The 19,669-nt window shown below is 39.8% G+C and overlaps 1 protein-coding gene across 3 annotated transcripts in view; it reads left to right on the forward strand.

Moving 5' to 3' along the window:
- The first annotated feature begins 1,539 nt into the window (after positions 1-1,539).
- dock8 (dedicator of cytokinesis 8) overlaps positions 1,540-19,669 on the forward strand; it is a 55,332-nt gene continuing 37,202 nt past the window's right edge. For 2 of the 3 annotated variants that reach the window (XM_085294735.1, XM_085294734.1), the window contains exons 1-5: positions 1,540-1,866; positions 14,093-14,192; positions 18,355-18,530; positions 18,927-18,998; positions 19,194-19,302. In XM_085294735.1, coding sequence (XP_085150861.1) covers positions 1,814-1,866; positions 14,093-14,192; positions 18,355-18,530; positions 18,927-18,998; positions 19,194-19,302 — 510 coding nt within the window. In that variant the 5' untranslated portion in view covers positions 1,540-1,813. The remainder of the gene's footprint in view (positions 1,867-14,092; positions 14,193-18,354; positions 18,531-18,926; positions 18,999-19,193; positions 19,303-19,669) is intronic. The other variant, XM_085294733.1, reaches the window with a different exon arrangement.

The raw sequence follows: 19,669 nt of genomic DNA on the forward strand, positions 1-19,669 counted from the left end.
ATTATGGGCTTTGTAACAGTCTAAAATAAACAGCTCATCATTTGTTCTTGTACTCTGCTGCTGAGCTCTGCTACACTCCAAAACAAGACAGTTATGTTCTGTTTAGATTTTCTTTTCTTTTCTTTGTGTGTGTGTGTGTGTGTGTGTGCATCCCCTTGATGTGTTTTCCAGTGTTTGTGAGGCTTAGACCAAGCAAAACGGCACCATAGCATAGACTCCCATAGGAACTTATAACTTCTGGATTGCATAATTTCTTGTTTTTGTGGCTAAACACTGCGTGAAACATGGAGAATAGTGAAAAATATCTTCCCCCCCAAAAAATGTGTTGTTAAAAAACTTTACACTTTTTAGAGGTTACATACTCAGGAACACTTGCGATATACAACAAGACTTCAGCAAGAAGTGGGAGAGAAAAGGTTGGAACAATAGCACCGTTATCAGATTTAAGCTAATACCGTGAGGTGGAAGAAGTGTGTGTGTGTGGGTGGGGGGGAGGGGGGTTATGTACAATTTTGGTTTATTTTGAATGTCATCCCTATTGTCCTATTTTTTTGCTGTTTTGTATGTGAGTGTATGATGTGTGTGTTGTTGTTGTTGTTTGGGTTTTTTTGCTTTTTGAACATTAGGTGCTTTGCACTGGTTACACTGAAGCAGTATAGTTAATGGGACCCTTTCTGTCACAATAAACATACCGTTAGTTCTCTTAGTGAGAGACTATCTCTCCACATGCTAGAGAACAACTTATTCTTTAACTTACTAAGGTTTCGTTAAGATGGCTCTTTACTTAGTTTTAAACATTGTCTGCAGACTTTTTAACATTTTGACAATTTTACAATTAATGAATGATCAAACAGTTTGCTCCCACCTGTTTAATTAGCTCCCAAACTCCTGATGCTTACATTTGTTTTTTGTTAGTTTGTCAATGTCTAATATCTTTGTTCATTTTTGGTAAATAGGCTGTAATCAACTGAAACAATGGAGTTATACATAATATAAAGACATGCCCTGTTTTTCCTGTATCCTTATGAGTCTACATTATTGCACCTACTCAGTAATCTTCATTAAAACCAATATAGCTTTTTTTTTTTTTTGAGCAAGTTACAGGCCAGCAAGGCATTTATAACAGTTTATATACCAGCAATCTTTTTTTTTTTTAGCAGATGATTTGATTTGTGCACCATCATACTGGTGGCACGATGCATAGCAGAGATAATCTACACCTATGTTTGGTTCAGGGTTCCACCGCCAGGGTTTGGGTTAAAGCACCTTCATGTGGTTACGGTTGTGGTTAAAAGTGAATCTGACGTTTTTGGATTTGGACAGAGCCAACCTATCAAACAAGTGTATTTATTTGGTTTCCCTCTCAGTCTGAGTGTCACGCCGAAAGTGGTCAGCGCTTTTCTCTCTCTCTCTCTCTCTCTCTCTCTCTCTCACACACACACACACACACACACACACACACACACACACACACACACTGAAGGAAAGCGCTTGTTAAAGCTCACCACGGCAGCGAGGGAGCGCGCGCGCCTCATCCAGCCTGTCCCATCACATCCCCTCCCACTCTCGCACCGTCGATGTCTACCTCCCTCTCTCTCCCCCTCTGTCTCCACGGGATGGCTCTCATTAAATGCGGAAGTTTACACCCAGTTAAGCTGCTGCCGCCGCCGCAACCAAGATGAGCGTTGGTGTGACAGTTGAGCTGTAGCGAAGCTGGAGGAGCGGTGCGTCGGAGAGAGCGACGGTGCCAAACCGCGAGAAAACACCAAAGCCACCAGCGACACCGTCGCCGGACTGGACTTCAGACTCGCGTATGGCTTCTCTGGGCAGCGCAGATCGGCGGGCTTTCGCTCTGAAAATCAACAGGTAAATGTAGAGAAATTATAATATAGTATTGGGGGCACGGTTTGGTTTGGTTTGGTTTGGTTTAGTTTAGGAGTGAATGTGAAGTCTTACTTCCCCTTCAGGGAAGTCCAGAGTGAAGCAGGCAGCCACATGTTGTGAATGTCAATGCTGCAGGTTGATTCACTGTGTCCCGGGAAAGGCAGCCTGGAGGATTATAAACAGCCAACTTTACTGCAACTTTAAATGCTCAGAGAATTTATGGCAGGTTATGATTAACTTGTGTTAAGCTTACAGTGGCAGCCATGTGCTCAGTCGGTCATGCATGAATTTGTTTATTTCTTGCTCTTTATTTACATACATGTCAGATTTGAGCAGCATGCTGAGCTTTTATCACCAAGCTAAACGATTTGCACATTATTTATGTCACTTCCTCCTCGTGAGGATGCTGATTATATATATCTACTGTTACTAATGTGACCATTTCCTGTATTTTTGGAGGGCTGACTAGCTCATAGAGCTTGTATAAATGACTAGGGATGTGGTCATAGTTCCTGCTGTGACACTTGAGCAGGTGTGGAGGAAGTATGTACATGGAAGCCTATTGTGTACCATGCCTCCTGTGCAGTAGGGTCATTTAACAAAAATACACTATTTATCTACTGTGATGGAATATATTTATAAGGTTCTGTAGGGCCTCCTTTGAAATGGTAGAGGAGGTCAGTTTGTGTGGATCAGTTTAACCCTGAAAAGGTTTTTTGTTTTTTTTTGGTCATATACAGCTTTTAGAAGTTTTCATATGTGTAACGCTTAAAGAGCCATATAGTAGTAGCCATAGTTTGTGAAAGATGAGCACACTGGTTACACCAAATGTTTGATACTGTCGATTGACAAATCACTTAGTCAAGAAAATCCATGTTCTTGTTTTTAATAGCCTGGAAGAATCATGACGACTTGCTGTGATGTGATGTGCTGAGCAGAGCTGAGCTCAGCTGCTAAGGGATGTGAGAGATCTTGGGTCACAGCCTGAATCTACTGATGAGCCAGCAGAGAGGCACTGATTAGTGGCTGCTGTACTGTAGCACCTTTTCATAGTAAAAGAGCAACGATGGAATAGATTAACACTCACTGTGATTAGATTTTGGATATTCTGCTGCTATTCAATGTGACATGAGAACCACATTGATTTATAACCCATATTATACTTAAGGGTTGTATCCTCCTGAAAGAATCTTATTGTTGTCGAGACTGAAGGCACTGATGCAGATACTTTAAATATCTGTTGTTATGTTTGCTTTCAAGTGCTTGTAGTTAAGGGGAGGGGGGGGGGGGCTGGCTGGGATTGAGTTTGTGCTGATGTCAGTATAAAGACTAAACAGGTGCTCGATGCAAGTGAAAAAGAGAACAGCAAAGTCGATCACGGAAATTGATAATGGTGGAAAATGCATGGTGAGGGGGAAATGCTTTTGAGTGGATGGCAAGTAAATGCTGAAAACACTGATGAAGATTTAACACAAATCTATGAGTTACACTGGCTGCTAACTGAGTTGGTTTTGAAATCTGATAATGAGTACAAACTACTGCACTCATTGTGGCTACCATGATACTTAACGTTGTTTGGACAATTGTTGGAGAAATTAAAGTTCAAATGCACTTGTTTGAAAAAGTGCAAGCTAAAGTCAGATGTGAAAGGGGGAAAAACCTAGAGAGCCATGCAAGGCAACATAGTCCATACATAAGCAGCTCACATGAACAAAGAGGAACAGTTGTCACAAGATGAACCTGATCTATGCTGTCTGTGCACTAGTAAGCTGTAAGACCTGTTATTTTCCATGTCAACAAATCAAATCCATATTTACTGAGTTCTTCTTGTATGTTACTTGTATTTTATATATTAATTATGAAGACTTCCTTCCTTGGCACCTCTTATCAGGATGGAGTGCGAAGGAAATCCTGCGACCTGGGACACTAAGTCACTCACTGGTTTTACTTCACTTTTTTGCTAATGGCAGTTTAAAATCAGGAAATGTGTGTTTCTTCATAAGCATATTAAAAAAAAAAAAGAGGAATGGAAAACTGCAGTGAAAATATGTCAGTCAAAAATATAACATGAGCTGAGTGTCCAGTTTTTTTGCGTAGACTCTAGGTAGCTGCTGGACATTTAATATTCCGAGATTGAATGTGATTGGACTGAAGAGCATATGGTAACAGGTGTGAGGACAGCTGTAGATGCTGGGCCTCTGTCTTTCAATACGCTTCAGCGAGGAGGGGGGATCTAGATTGAATTTCATCTGATTTCCTCTGGGTTTTTTCGCTAATGACATCTGTGAACCTGCCTGTCTGTTGGTGGGCCACTGAGTTATGAGCCAGTGGAGTGTCAAAAAAAAGCAGTTTCCTACAAACTTTGGCTAAATGTGTGCAGATAAAGCAGTCAGACTAAGCTGGAAATTATAATTCCTTACAGCCAGTTTTTCATGCTTTGAGCCTGCCTGTGACCTGAGCCTTGCTAAATGACTGCTGTGTTTGTGCGTGCCTCCCTTTGACAGGAAGCTGAGTCGTGATTGTGCTGATAGCACTAAGGCCCATTAAGTCTGGAGACATATGATAGTATGAGATGCACACTGGGGGCATCCCTTTGGTCTGCTTTCCTGCTCTTGTCATTTATACCACACTTCTGTCTGTTTTCCTGTGTTTCCTCCCCTGCTCAGATTAAGGAAAAACACTGAGAGGAGGGAAAGGGTTTTAAAGGTTCAAGGATCTACCTATGTCTTGCTAATATAGATAATTTTATGCTTGGTGGGAGTAATCAAATTTGCCATCTCTGGGGCTTATTGATCAGAGATGTTGCTGTGAGGAAGGGGGTAGAAGCAGACTCTGTCTGAGAAACACTTGGGTATTGATTTCTAAAAAGCTGGAAGGAATACACCATATGCACACATGGCAAGTGGAGACCTGCAATGTATGACATAACAAAAAGGGGCCTACTTCTTTGGGGTAAAGGGTTCTTGCTCTACAAGTAGGTGTGGTGTGGGGATTAACAGTATTTCCTCACAGCAAGAAGGTCCTGGGTTTCCACCACCTGTCCTGTGTGGAGTTTGAATGTTCTCCCTATGCTTGTGAGGGTTCCCTTCAAAGACTGGACCTCAGAACTGCACAAGAATTACACAACTGTTGTGCCCACAGATAAGGAAATTCTCCCCCAGCATGATCTAATATAACTATACAAAAGTCTTGAGCCAAGCCTCATTTTGCTAGGAAAATTGGGACAGTAATTTGTTTAAGCTTAAGCTTAACAAGTCAATATTTAGTATGTCCACCTTTATTCTTCAACACAGCCTGAACTTACTTTAGCAAGCTTTCTTGCCATTTTGTTTAGCAGTCTTCGGGAAAAGTTCTTCAGGCTTCTTGAAGGACATTCGTAGCTCTTCTTTGGATGTTGTCTCTTATTCTGTTCTTTGTCAAGATAATAACACACTGCTTCAATAATGCTGAGCTCTAGGCTCTGGGGAGGCCAATCCGTGACTCAGAGTTTTCTATTTGTTTGGTATTATTGTCAAAGCTGATAAATTAAGCTGTCACCAATCAGATGCTTCCTAGATGGTACTGCATAGTGAATCAAAATCTGGTGGTGCTTTTCTGTGTTCATAATTCCATCCATTTTGACAAGATCTCTAACACCGACTGAAATTCGGCGCCAAATCATGACAGAGCCTCCACCATGTTTTACAGGCACTGTTGTACATATTGTGCACGTTGACCATTTGAACCACAACTTTAAAACTTAGAGTCATCACTTGGCCTTTTCTCCTTGTTTCCCTTGCTGAAGAATGACTTCTTGACTGCTGAATTTTATTTCCTATTACTCAAGGACTTAAACAGTATTTGAAAGTCATTATCTGCTGTAAATAGTTTTAAAAGCTTCTTCTATTGTGCTTTTGAGAGATTCAACTAAAGAACTGGGAAAGATTTGGTGTTTTTCTGACAGACTGAGTAATAAAGTACCCAAAAGATACAATTTAAAATTGAGTCTTTCCTAAGTTGTCTATTATGTGTAGGCACAACTTAAGGTCTCTTGAGTTAGGTACGTATGTTCGAATGATTCATACATCAGTGTTAAGTGGGTCAACAAATAAAACTTTCTGCTAAAAATGTTCAGATAAAAGAAATAGATTGAAAACTGTTGAAAAAGCAGATAATGTCCAAAGAAAAGGTTTAAAAGACCTTCAGAAAGCCTAGAGAGCTATTTTTCAAGACCATTTAAAAAAACTGCAAGAAAGTCTGGTTCCTTGGAAGCTAAATATAAGGAAAACAGGGGCAGCCCGAGACTTTTTACAGTACTCTATAATTGGTAAATGGTAAATGGTAAATGGCCTGCATTTGTATAGCGCTTTTCTAGTCCATAGGACCCCAAAGTGCTTTACACTACATTCAGTCATCCACCCATTCACACACACATTCACACACTGGCGATAGCAAGCTACATTGTAGCCACAGCTGCCCTGGGGCGCACTGACAGAGGCGAGGCTGCCGGACACAGGCGCCACCGGGCCCTCTGACCACCACCAGTTCCCCTGTGTCACCTGATAAAAGTAACCCATTGTTTACTGACCAATGAGGGGTGTCACCTGATAAAAGTAACCCATTGTTTACTGACCAATGAGGGGCGTACCTGACATCTTGTGTATATATTTAACCCACAAAGCAGCTTCAACAAAAATTATTTATGTCTGATAAATGATAAGATATTTAGCCTTGCTGTCCAGTCTCAGTGTCTTTGAAAAGGAGAATCTTATTTTTTCTTAAGAACAATGTCATTGTCATAGTATGACAGTGAAAATAATGCTGACAATATCGTAACAGCTGATCCATTAGGGAAGTCTTACAGACTGTAAATGTCTAATTATTCAAGCATGTTATCATTCACCAATTTTTTTTTTTTGTCTAATAAGGTATGAACTAATCAACTGTGTTTATAATTGAAAAATATCAAAGCTGATTAATGATGCTAAGCTAGGGTTTTATTGTAATTGCAGCATTTTGTCTGCACAGTATGACTTGTGAGGCATTTTAAGCCCTTTTACTAACAAATAACATGATTATAGTGTGAGGCTTGTTGTGTCTTAGCACTGAGCCTGATCTCTCATCAGCAGTTCAACAGTGGCTTCATACTGACTCCCGGGGAGCAGCTGTTTTGATAGTGCCGTCCTCATCAGTGTTGATTAAATTTTCTAAAATCATCACTTGGGGAGGAAAAAGGCAAAGAAAACTACTTTTAATGATTGTCTTCAGGCTTTGTGTTCAGCTAGGAAAATGTTTTCTTAATAGTGATTCAAATGTCATGTCCCCAAAAGGAGAATTTATGAGAAGTTTTAATTGAGGTTTAGCGTGATCTAAAAACCCTATAAGCATGTTTTATGTGTCCGTCAGTAACACTACAAACACACACAATAAGGTTACTCAAAGATATTAAGTTACATAGAAACTCAAACAATGTTTTCATATGCACTGTGGTAACCTGGTTACTGTAAAACTGAATATATATACAGTAATTCAGGCAATATAATGGTGAAATCACAAGTTACTTTTAGATTTTTAAAAAAATATATATTTTATATTATTTTTTTAAGTTGCCACCTTGCTTTTTTGCTGCTTTTTGTACTGCATTGCACCTCAAATGCTTTCTATTTCATTTCTGCTTATAATTACACAATGAAATGTAGAATAAAGGAGGTTTATGACCCCAGAGTTGACAAAAATTATGCAAAAATGATGACAAAATTAGCAGTCGTGAAAAAGTATTAGCCCCCTTTCTGATTTCTTAGTGTTTTGCATATTTGTTATACTTGCATGTTTCAGATCATCTGTGGAACCATGCAGCTTCCACTTTGGATTTGGGACACAGACACCGTCTCTACTTTTAAGATCAGGCTTATCAAAAACACTCTCTCCTTTTTGATAAAGCATATAGCTGGGGCTGGATCCTCCCTTAGTTATGCTGCAATAGGCGTAGGCTCCTGGGGAATTCCCATGATGCATGAGTGTTTCTTCTTCAGTCACCTTTCTCACTCACTATGTAAATATAATTGAATTGAACTGAAATTGAGTTGTACAAAATGCAGTTTTTAAACTTAATTAAGGGAGAAAAGTTAACCAAACCTACCTGGTCTTGTGTGAAAAAGTAACTGCTTCTCTTGTTAAATAATGAATTTGATTAACCACATTTTTGTAAGGCTGAGTTTCCCTAAACACACTCGGGCCTGATTACTGGTGGACCTGCTGAATCAAGAAATCGCTTAAAGAGAACCTGTCTGACAAAGTGAAGCAGGCTAAAAGATCTTGAAAAGCAACACATCATGCCACGATCTGAAGAAAGACCTGAGAAACAAAGTCACTCTCTGTCAGTCTGGAAAGGGTTACAAATCAGTTTCTAAAACTTTGAGACTCAATTGAACCAAAGTGAGCGCCATTATACACAAATGGAGAAAACTTGGAAGAGTGGTGAAGCTTTTTCCAGGAGTGACCGGCCTACCAAAATTACTCCCTAACCCTAACCCCACGACGACTCATCCAGGAGGTTGCAAAAGAACCCAGAATGACATTAAAGAACCGCAGGCGTCACATGTCTCAGTTAAGGTCAGAGTTCATAGTTCCACGATTTTAAAAAAGAAAAAGAAAAAGAGAGGGACTATGGAAATGGCATCCATGGCAGAGTTCCAAGACACAAAACATTGCTGAGCAAAAAAGAACACAAAGGCTTGTTTCACATTTGACAAAAAAAAAGAACTTTTTGGAAGGTTTGAGGAAAGGAACATCATACCAAAAGTAAACTATGGTGCTGGTAGTGTGATGGTCTCGGGCTGTGTTGCTGCGTCAGTACATGGAAGACTTGCTGAATTCTGCTGTCTACCAAAACATCCTGAAGGAGAATATCTGGCCATGTGTTTGTAAACTCAAGCTGAAGTGCACTTGGGTTCTGCAGCAGGACAATGATCCAAAACAAACCACCAAGTCCACCTCTGAACAGCTTAAAAAAAACAAGACTTTAGAGTGGCCTAGGTCAGTTCTGACCTGAATCTGATTGAGATGCTGTGGCATGACCATAAAAAGGCAGTCCATGCTCGAAAACCTTCCAGTGTGGCTGAATTACAACAATTCTGCAAAGATGAGTGGGCTAAATTTCCTCCAGTTATTGCAAATGCTTGATTGCAGTTGTTGTTGTTGTTGTTGTTGTTAAGGGTGGCCCAACCAGCTATTAGGTTTAGGGGGCAATCACTTTTTTCACACAGGCCCATGTATTGTTTGATGATCTGAAACATTTAAAAGTGACAAATATACAAAAAAGAGGAAATCAGGAAGGGGGCAAACACTTTTTCACACCACTGTAGGTGCGTGATGTCTCCAAGATTGGATTAAATAGGAAATGGTGAATGCTTAAACATTGGAGTCTTTTGGATGCTTTTGATTCCTGGCATCCACAAATTCACCCCAGTAGGAGCCAGGCACCTTACATGATGGTGGTGGCTGAGAGTTTGTGTGAGTAGGTGAATGAAAATGTATTGTAAGGATCTAGCTAAGGTTAAAAGTAGGTATATACAGTAATGTGGAAAGGTCTTGAATCAGCCTTTAGTTCTTTAAACTTTACTAGGGAAATGGGTGCAGAGGTTTATTAAAACATCTGCAAATAAACATATTGTACAATTCTAAGAACTTGGAAAGTCAATATTTGGTATGAACATCTTTGCTGCCTGTTGTTCCGTTCCCAGTCATCATCGCTGCTTCAGTAATGTTGAGGTTTGAGCTCTGATCGATTTCCCTATGGGGAAATTGGCTTGCAGTGGAAGTCAGACATTTGTACACACCACATGAAAACAATCACATCAACATAAAACACAAGCACACAATATGCAGACATTTTCGCTCTTCCACACTAATTTGGCAACCTACATTGGTATCATAATTAAGCTGTTGCCACTCAGATACTTCCCTGTTGGTATTGCACGGTGGATCAAATCTGATGGTGCTTTTCTTAGTTCATAATTCCAATAATTTTGACAAGATCTCACACCATTAGCTGAAATGCACAAACCATGACAGAGTCTGCACTGTTTTACAGATGGCTGTAGACACTTAGAATCTACTTGTTTCCTCACCTTCTCTGTACATACTGACAATGACTCTAACCAAAAGTCATTATTATGCATTCAAAACTTTATAAAAACCTGTCACTGATTGTCAGCTACTTTTCCACTGAGACTATTTCTGATGGCGCATCAGCTTCATCAGATATAGTCTGAGTCCTGTTAAAGACATGACTTTTAGATACTGTTCATCTGTTGCAGTTTTATGTCTGCCACAGTTGTCCTCCAATTGTCTGGTTTCCTCAATTCTTTTTAAGAGTACAGTGCACACCATATTGATATAGGCTGCTAGTAACAAAGTGTCTAAAGATGATCTAGTGTCTGGTTACTTTTTTAGGGCAAGACATAAGAGCACAGTGGAAGTTGGCAGCACCACTGTTGGTATTCTCAGAGATCTCAGGCTTGCAGTTCTGTATGAGAAGCTGGTTTAAACCAAAGCTATTTCAGTACTTTTCTTTACTCAGCAGGATCTGATAGATTTGATGAAAGGTCCTACAGTGAACATTTTTTTGCTCTTAGAGTCTTGACTTTTATTCAACCCTGTTTATGAACTTTGCAGTGCTTCCAGTAGTGGCAAGTATTGCTTAAAATCAAATATTTGTCCCTTTATAAAGTTTTGTCTCTGGATTGATCCACAAGAAGCAATTCCTTTTTCCAGGAATTGTGTCTTTATGATGTCTTACTAAAACCACAATCAGATACCAGTTTTTGCTAGATCAGTGATGCAAGCTGTTTTTGGTGTTATTTTGCTTAAGTGACCAAAGCTCTGTTTTTATCTTTCCTAACAAAAGCAGCTTTGGTTTTATGTAGCAAAGGATGCCAAGACCCATCACCGCTGAAGAGAGACACAGATGCTGTCTGCTGTGTCAAGCTGTTTGTGTAGTGGTAAAAAAAAATGCCTGCTTGGATCTGAATACTGTTTTACTTGCCTTGTCTTTTTATAGACGGGCATTTAATCTGTATCAGTGAATGCGTAGTAGCACATGGACCCATGTGCATATATTAGCTATACTTTATGTACAGTATGTGTTATTAGGTTGTATGAGCTAGAAAGTACCAATGGAAGATATGTAGAAATGGCACAAGTTAGAGTGGTTAAGGGCATGTCTTTATAAAGTCTCATGTAATGAGAAGGGTTATTACAGAGTTTATATCGTCTTGGGTATAAACTCAATACACCCACCAGACAATCTGCTTTTGGACAAAAAAGCCTCAGCCTTATTGGATTTTTTTATTAGTTTTGTCATGAAAATCTCAACAGTGGCTTATTCTGATTTCAAAGAGACAACATGACAGAAGAAGAGGCATTTGAGGTGGGTGATTTCTTTTTGTGTGTGTGTCACTTAGGTCTCCACAAATAGATTTTTTTTTTTTTAAAGCTTATTATACTGCAGCCCCTTTTAAACCTCATCTGTGTATGCAGTTCTGACATATTACATACTAAAACTGTAACCTGGCACATTCCCTTTAAGGAGAGCGAACAGAGATTAGTTTATTGATATGGAGGTACAGGGTAAAGGTGTGTATGCGAGAGTCCTCCACAACCAGTGTCCACCGTGTTATCTTGCGAGGGACAAACATACTGCTCTACACTTGTTCACTAGATACCGCCATATGATTGTGTGCGTATACTGAGCAGACATGAGGTGTGAGCGTTTTTATGATATGTGTGTGTAACTTTGTAGACTATAATCAGGCCGCAGCTGTATTTTGACTTGCATAGTGGTTAAAATATATTTTAAACCATGAATGCAAAGCTTTTTTTTGCATTGCATTGGTGTTGCTGTTGCTAATCTGGTCAATTGATCAGCTGTACCTGTTCGTGTGGGTGTGTGTCCTCTAATCTGGCTCGTGTGATTATTTTACAAGCATATTGCTGCAATATGTGTTTGTTTTTTAATGTACACAATTAATTCTTTTTACTTATTGTGCAGCACTACTTTCTTAAAACTCTGTTTTAATGGCCGTGAGCAGCTAGCTATGGCTTTAAATAAAAATGCTGCTGCAGTGCTGGACTTTGGCCTTTGTGTAAATTGTGTATACTGTTTTCCCACCCATGCCATGACCTTTTCTGGCATTCAGTTATTTTATTGACTCAGCATATTATGTGCTTTAGAGGGGGAGGAGAACGTGTTATAAACAGCATGACTGAAACAGGCTCGCTCAAGTATAGTAAACACATTCATAATAATAGTATGTCATGTTGTTAGCTCAGTACAGTTCAAAAGTCTTAATCCGCCTCTTATTTCCAAGCAGCCAGACTTTCTTGGAACTTTTAAAGCGATCTTGAGCAATAGTTTTCCAGGCTGTCCAAGTTTTTTTTTTTTTGTTTTTTTTTTGTTGGACATTGTCTGGTTTTGCAGTAATTTTTAGTCTAGTTCTTCTACCTGATGATTTTCAGAGGGATGGTGATAGGGGGAAAGGGGATGAACCAGTGAACCACATGAATCACAAATTAATTTGGTTTTTGCGTTGCTTGGCATATTGTGCATCGCCTCCTTAAAATATTTGGGGAAACTGGACAAGTGGAGGACAAAAGAAGAAGTGGCAGGCCTAGGGGACAATAGCTGCAGCAGATGAACAGTATCTGAAAGTCATTCCTTTAGGTAATGGGGAAAAAATCTAGTAAAGATCTCAAAGAGGGCCTGAGAGATGCCTCTGTCATGGTTTAGAGTTGCTTTTTAGCCATGGTGTTGGGGGTGGAATTATGAACACAGAAAAGTACCATCAGATTTTGATCCATCATGTAATGCCATCTTGAAAGTATATGATTGGCAACAACTTCATTTTTGATTACAATGAAACGCATTGCCAGTATAGTAAAAGCATACATGGATAGAAAAATACACAATAGAACATCATCAGTCATGGATCGTCCTCCCCAGTGCCAGGACATCAACATTATTGAATAAAGGTTTTCATGCCATGTATTGATTTTTAAGCTTATTAGAACTGTGCAAGCTCTGATTTTGCCTGATGTACTGTATTTACATGCATGTTTATGTGTTTCAGTGCACCCATTTCACATTTTCTGAGGAAATATAAAGAAATGGGGCTTGGCTCAAGCCTTGCACAATACTGTGTGTCATGTTGTTAGTATTCATATTATGCCAGTTTGTTTTTAAGCTTTGAAAATTGTACTTGTTTTGTAATTCTTTTTCGAAATTTCCATGAAAGTGCTCATCAGATTGTGCATGCTCCATGATTCTGTAGCTTCAGTGGTTTTGACATACTGGCATTCCTTTACAGCATTTGTTATTAGTTTGCGGTGATAATTAGTAACAGCGATGTTGTAACAATGGCCAAGGGGACTTACTGAACCCGTGAGACTGACCACAGGCGAAGCAGTCGGGAATGTGACCCATTTGCTCAAGTCTTTGCCCTCTAACGCTTCCCTGTGCGTCAGCGTTACAATAAACTCTTTCTGACGCTTGCATATGCAACAATACACAGAAAATGGAGTAAATTTAACAGAAGACGCACACGAGAAAACTCAAAATGACATATACTTACACATACATACACAGACTGGGGTTTTGTTACTGAGCTGCTGTTGCGCAGATTTGGGTGGGGCTCCAGTGATATGGTGGATTAATTAGAAATAAGTAACTAGTGTATTAGTGGCCGTATCATGGAGATGGAATGTGTGCAGAAAATCAGGGCACTGTTCTCCCTTCTTATTGGTAAAAGCTACAGGCAAACACAAACACCATCTACCCAACATATTTGAATAGTACTCCATTCTTGTGTCATGTTGATTTCCTGCTTGCTCTGACCCTTACAGCGGGACACCATATCATTCAACGCAAGCATGACAAAGCCTCTACACAGCCAGCAGCGGTGGGCTTCTGTAGAGAGTGAACAATAGTTGAATAGGAACACCATGGCTGGCCGATTCGACTAAGAACAATTGCGGAATTGGTGCTGTTGCATCTGTCATTAAGATACACTATGTGTGCATGTGGTTGGAATTATACACAAAAGATGAGGTTGTAGAGTTTTTAATGCTTGTTTTAAAGCAAACATTCCCTTTAAAACAGCACACAAATATGATACTCTGGCTCATGAACACAAAACCTTATAAATCTGTGTTTTCTAACATTTTGTTTCAGGCACTCTTCTGCAGAGATCAGGAAACACTTTGGTGGGAACCATGGCTTGCATCACAGCCGAACCAACTCGAACGCTTCGGCCACAGTGTGGCTTACTGTGGTGAGTTTCCTTCTGTTAAAAGAATTCTTTTGCTTTTGGAGTTTAGTCTTTTGTTTTATTCAGCAGGAAATTGTCATATCATCCAGATTTGAACTGGAGGCAGATCTCAGGAAAGGAATGTTAGCAATATGAACTTTTTTTTTTAAGTATTTTTTCCCAGTTATGCTTATATTTCCTTATTCAAATGCGTAACATGTTAAGTGTGCTGTAATATTACATCTATATATTATTACTTCCCTTGTACCAGAGCAGTAGTGATGAAATCCTAGTTGAAGTGGGGGAAAAATCATGCTGTGACTAAAACATCAGTGGAGTGGCTTCCTCTTATGCTGCTTTAGTGATTCTGCTTATACCACTGGAGAGTTATAAGTGTATCATTTTCACATCCTGCCTTTGCTGTCATTAGCTCTGGGACTGTCTGACTCGGTGTGGTGTCTCACCTTGAAGATTATGCTTTGAATCCTGAAACAGTTCTTCTACAGCATGAGCTGCTGCTTTTGCAAAGAGCTGCCTGCATAGCCGTTTACACCGGCCTGACGCTGCTCTTTGGCTTAACATGCGTTGAAAAATGTAGCACATACTGAAAAGACTTGAAAGTCATTATGGCAGGTTGTTTTCTACTCTCCTCATTTGAAGCGTGACAGAGAACGATCCCTGCCCTCCAATGCCTACAGACAGAATGATGCACAGTAATCCTTTGCGGGGATTTGCTCCCGCTGCACTCTCTGTAGTACCCTCTGAACCTCTGTCTCTGCCTCCCAGCTTTATATGTTCTGCTCTCAGTCTTCTCGCTTTTCGTCTATTTCTGTCTTTTCCTCGCATCTTTTCTTCTGTGTCGCCCTACATTTCTCTCATGTAAAATTCTCTAAAGCTTGCAGTTGTTAAGTTTTGTGACATATATTTGTGTTTGAGTGACAGAGCTTAAACCCTTAAATAATGTTTTTTTGGGCTGTTTTTTTTTTTAAAAAATTTTTTATTTTTATTTTAGTAATGATTCTTGAGCTTTCTGGCTGACAGGTCTTGAGGAGAAGTACTTGAGCCAGCTGTCCTGACCCGGCTTGTAGCATGCAGCATGGTTAATCTGTAACCTGCTTGAGAAATGGGTCAGTGCCTTGGATACTGACAGGCACTGGATGGGCGCTGCCTACCTTGCAGCTTATCCAGGCAAATCTTCAATATGTCCGGATTTGGGATGCGGGAGAGGATTTTTAATACCATAATCTCTGGGATGATAGTTTTACATTATTCAGCAGTCCCGTCTAGCAAAGGGATGAGGGAGGGGTGCTTGTTGCTGCAGTTGTTATGCGGATCACTACGTTAATATTGACTGAACCTGAGTTGAAACTGTTGCCTGGTCAGAGACATTAACAAATTTAAAAGCTTGCAGTGTGTGTGTGTGTGTGTGTGTGTGTGTGTGTGTGTGTGTGTGTGTGTGTGTGTGTGTGTGTGTGTGTGTGTGTGTGTGTGTGTGTGTGTGTGTGTGTGTGTGTGTGTGTGTGTGTGTGTGTGTGTGGCATGCACATGTATGTATCTCTAGTTTCTGTTCCTGTCTGTTGAAACACCAGTTGATGGAGGGACGCCTTGCTGATGTCACTTCCTTCAGTGTTTTGTGGTTTTGTCCCTTTCAGCTGAGAACTGTAATGTCTAAAACTGATGTCTAAACGTTTTGTGGGTCTCTAAACAGTCAGGCTCCAATTAAAGCATTGACTCTGTGGCTTCTGATTTATTTTTGCTAATGCTGATGGTTTTCTTTAAGCTTCTAGGTCTATGAAGCCCACTTTAAAGGGGTTCTGTGCATTGCACTGTGGCTTAGTTTCACTCAAAAGCACTGAGCGCCAGTAGGTACACAGTGTAGGTTCCCCATATCCGGAGTGCGCCATTTTGTACACTTCCTTTTTATGGTGTTCAGTTTTCAGCAGGGTAAGTTTGCGATGTCGGCTTGAGCTCAGTCTTTTTGTGAAACTAGAGTGAGATTTTGCTCACATATCTTCTGTCATGTTTACTGTAGCTTTATTTTCTCTTGGGTTCTTTACATCTGTTTCTTTTTTCTGTGTTCCTCCTGTATATCGACAGCAGTAATGTGCTTCTAAAAATGGTCATTTTTACATGAAAATGCTTTATTTGTTTTTTTTGTTTTTAAAAAAGCTTGTCTTATTTAATCATTTGTGCACATTCTTCACTGAGTTTTGTCACATCTTCCAGCCGTTCATGGTTTTCACTGCAATTATTGCACCTGTGATCAAGTTTGTCAAAAACGTCTGGTGGCTGTTGGCTTTGCAAGGAAAGCTGGATTCTTGCTGGCACCTCTGATGACTCCACAGAGCAGCAGGCACTGATCAGAGGCATGCATAGATTTGCATTCATTTGTTTTTGTTAGCCTCCATACCAAACAAGAAAAAGAGGCCATGTTACAATGATTCTTTGAACTTTGAGGCATACAGCCAGAGAAATGCACATGGAGTCAGATGAAGTTTGCTACTATAATGGTACTACTGAGGTTGTCCTCTGTAGAGAGGAGGAGTTAGTTTTTTTTTTTATACCGGAGCCCTCTCATTTAAAACAATAATGATATAGTTCTTCCTTCTGGCTGTCTGTGTATTCTTTTGTCATGTGTTGCATGCTAAGCATTAATAATCGGCCGTGTGCAACAACATGCTCGTCGTTGCTTAGTGGAGGAAAAATATCCCTTAGGGTGGGTTGATGTGCAAAAACATGTCTGAAGGCAAATGGAATTTGCTCAGCTTTTAAAAGTTAAGCACAGCAGTGACTCATGTTTTTCTGCAGGTATTTCCACCTCTTATGTGTATACATGTTATCTTTTACTGTCTATACCAGTAGCTGGTTTGGCCCCCTGTTTCCTGTCTGCCTGAAGACACACTTTCTCTCACAGTTTTTGACAGGCTATCTGTATTTTACCTGTATGGGACAGTCCGCGTGACTGAAAGCTGAAATATTCTTCTAAAAAATGTCTGACTGTTCTTGTTCAAATTCATACTCTTAGAATGGCTTCCTTTTATTGTTCATCAGTTTTGGGTTTTTTTTCTTTTTAGTAATTTTTCATTATGACATTTAGCCCATTTCCATGGCTCAGATTAAGCACAGTCACTAAAAATATTTCCATCAACAACAAAAACAAAACTAAAAAACTAAAAAAAAAAAAAAAAAAAAAAAAAGCTTTCCGTCTGGGACTAGGCTTAAAATTGGTCTGGAAAATGTAGCCATTATAGGATATGGTTCTAAACCTTTGTCCTACCTCAGCTAACCCCTGATGATTATCAGATTGGAGGTCTGCCCAGTTTGCTGCAGTGACACCTGCTCCATGCAGGTTCCTTTTTTGTTTTTTTTTGTTTATTTTTTTAACGACCACAGTCAGCAATGCACGACAAAAAAGGATGTGTGGTGCGCTATCTCATCAGTTGTGCTTCCCCCCCCCCCCCCCCCCCCCCCCTTTGGTACACTTTCTAATGATTATAAAAGCTCATCTGTGTCAGAGTACAGATTTGTTAAAAGGCTTAAATATGAAACTTTCAACCCATTTATATTGTACTTTGAAACCACTACAGCTTTGCTTTTGTGATGATCTGATGTAGTAGAGATGGAGTTACAGTTTCTGTCTAAAAATAGGATTTAAAAAAACACACACACACACACACAAACAGCCTGAATGCCAGCTTGTTCCGGTTTCCGCTTGTGTAAGTCCCTGTGTCTTTTGTTCTCAGACAGGTATGAGGTATTAGAAAATATTCATGATTCAACATGTTTGGTTATGCTTCCCTTTTTCTTCTCTGTAGTGTCTGAATTTTACAAATGGCTGTATAAACTGTAAAATGAAAAGTGTTTGGTTTTCCATTTTGCTTCTTGTAAAAGCTTATAGTTAGGGCTGGATCAGGTAACCGTGAACCAGTGTTTAGATACACTGCAGTATTCCTGCAATAGGACTCTCTATAAGTTTACACATCACTCTGCATGTAATCATTAGTTATTATTCATTTGTTGCTTTCTTCCATAGTGTCCTCTTTGTCTTGTAGGATAGCACTGGTGGTTGCCAGTATTTTCTAGATATTTAATTTTAATGTTTGTTTTTTTTTCTGATATGTATTCTCACTTTTTTTTTCCATCTTCCCAATCCCAATATTTTCTCCATCATTCTTCAATTCTCCAGCCTCAGACGTATGATGCAGTGGAGCCCTTGGACCTGGAGGAATTCTTCATGTCGCAGTTAAAAAGTGGAGACTCTGCCCTGATGCAGGAATTTGGAGACTTTCCTGATGATGACCTGAAGGTGGAGCAGGTGGAAAAGGAGTGTCGCACTATTCGACACTCTGTCCCAGAGGATGGGTATGTTACAGGCCAATGATTGTTAAATAAGAGGATAATTTATGAGTCAATTAACATGGTTTTCTAGAGCTCACAAAAAGCCAAAAAGGACAGCGTTTTTTACTGACAGGTTTCTCTGAATGTCTTAAAATATTGATTAAACTGATGTTCAGAGGTGGGTAACAAGCCTTTATTCATCTTCCAAAGAAGTTTAGCAGATTGTTTTGTAATAAAATAAATATTTAGACTGTCTCCCCAAATTCATTGTAAAACAACTTTCTGCACGTTATCTTTGCTTATTCAGAGTATTCACAACGTGACCATGAAGTCCAAATTAAGACAGGAGAAGAATTCAAAGTTTTCAGCTGCTTGCATGTGTCTGCATATCTCATTGTCCTCATCCTTATCTCTTAACAGAGTGGAACTAGATCCGCATGTAAGAGACTGCATAAAGAGTTACACCCAGCCGTGGCTCGTCGTCTCCAGAAGGTAAAAGACTGCGTGTCCTATCTGATACATTCTTATGTTTACATGTTTCCTACAAAGACTCTCATATTCACTGCACACATGCACTGCATAATGCTTCAGTGTTGTTATCCAGACTGGTTCAGAGGTCTTTTAGTTAACCATGAATGCCCTTTTTTGTGTTTTTGTGTCTTTTCTGTCTTATGTGTATGCATGAAGATGCCAGGGGGATGGCTGGAGTGTGTATTCAGAGCGAACTGGCCTACACAAACTTCTTCGGAAACAGACCTTTGAGTCGGATTTTCAGCCAGAAAATCAAGAAAAAACGGTAAGAAACACAAACACACAGTCATGTGCTAAAGTTTTAGTTTAGAGGTTCGGATAAATAACCCAATAAATATTGAGTGTAAGTACCCTTTTACTTAGCCTGTGTCTTAACCAGCACCCTGTTACTCAATGAAGGAGCCTTCCTCCTGTTCAGTGTTGCGTGCAGCATACTATGAAGAAACAAGTCCTCACTGATTTCCTTCTCGGCCTCTTGTGTGCAGCGTGATGCTTCAGACATGCATTGTTGCTGTAGTCTCAGTTTACAGTTAGGTCGTCACATCTGATTTTGCTTGTTATTATAGAAACAGGTTTTTGACTAGATGGTGTTGCTTTGGTTTGTTGGTTATTACCACTTTAGACGGTCAGAA

This window comes from Mchenga conophoros, linkage group LG12 (genome assembly GCF_057382185.1).
Source record: "Mchenga conophoros isolate Kocher_MC1m ecotype Shallow Benthic linkage group LG12, M_conophoros_male_GT1.1, whole genome shotgun sequence".
Taxonomy (NCBI): Eukaryota; Metazoa; Chordata; class Actinopteri; order Cichliformes; family Cichlidae; genus Mchenga; species Mchenga conophoros.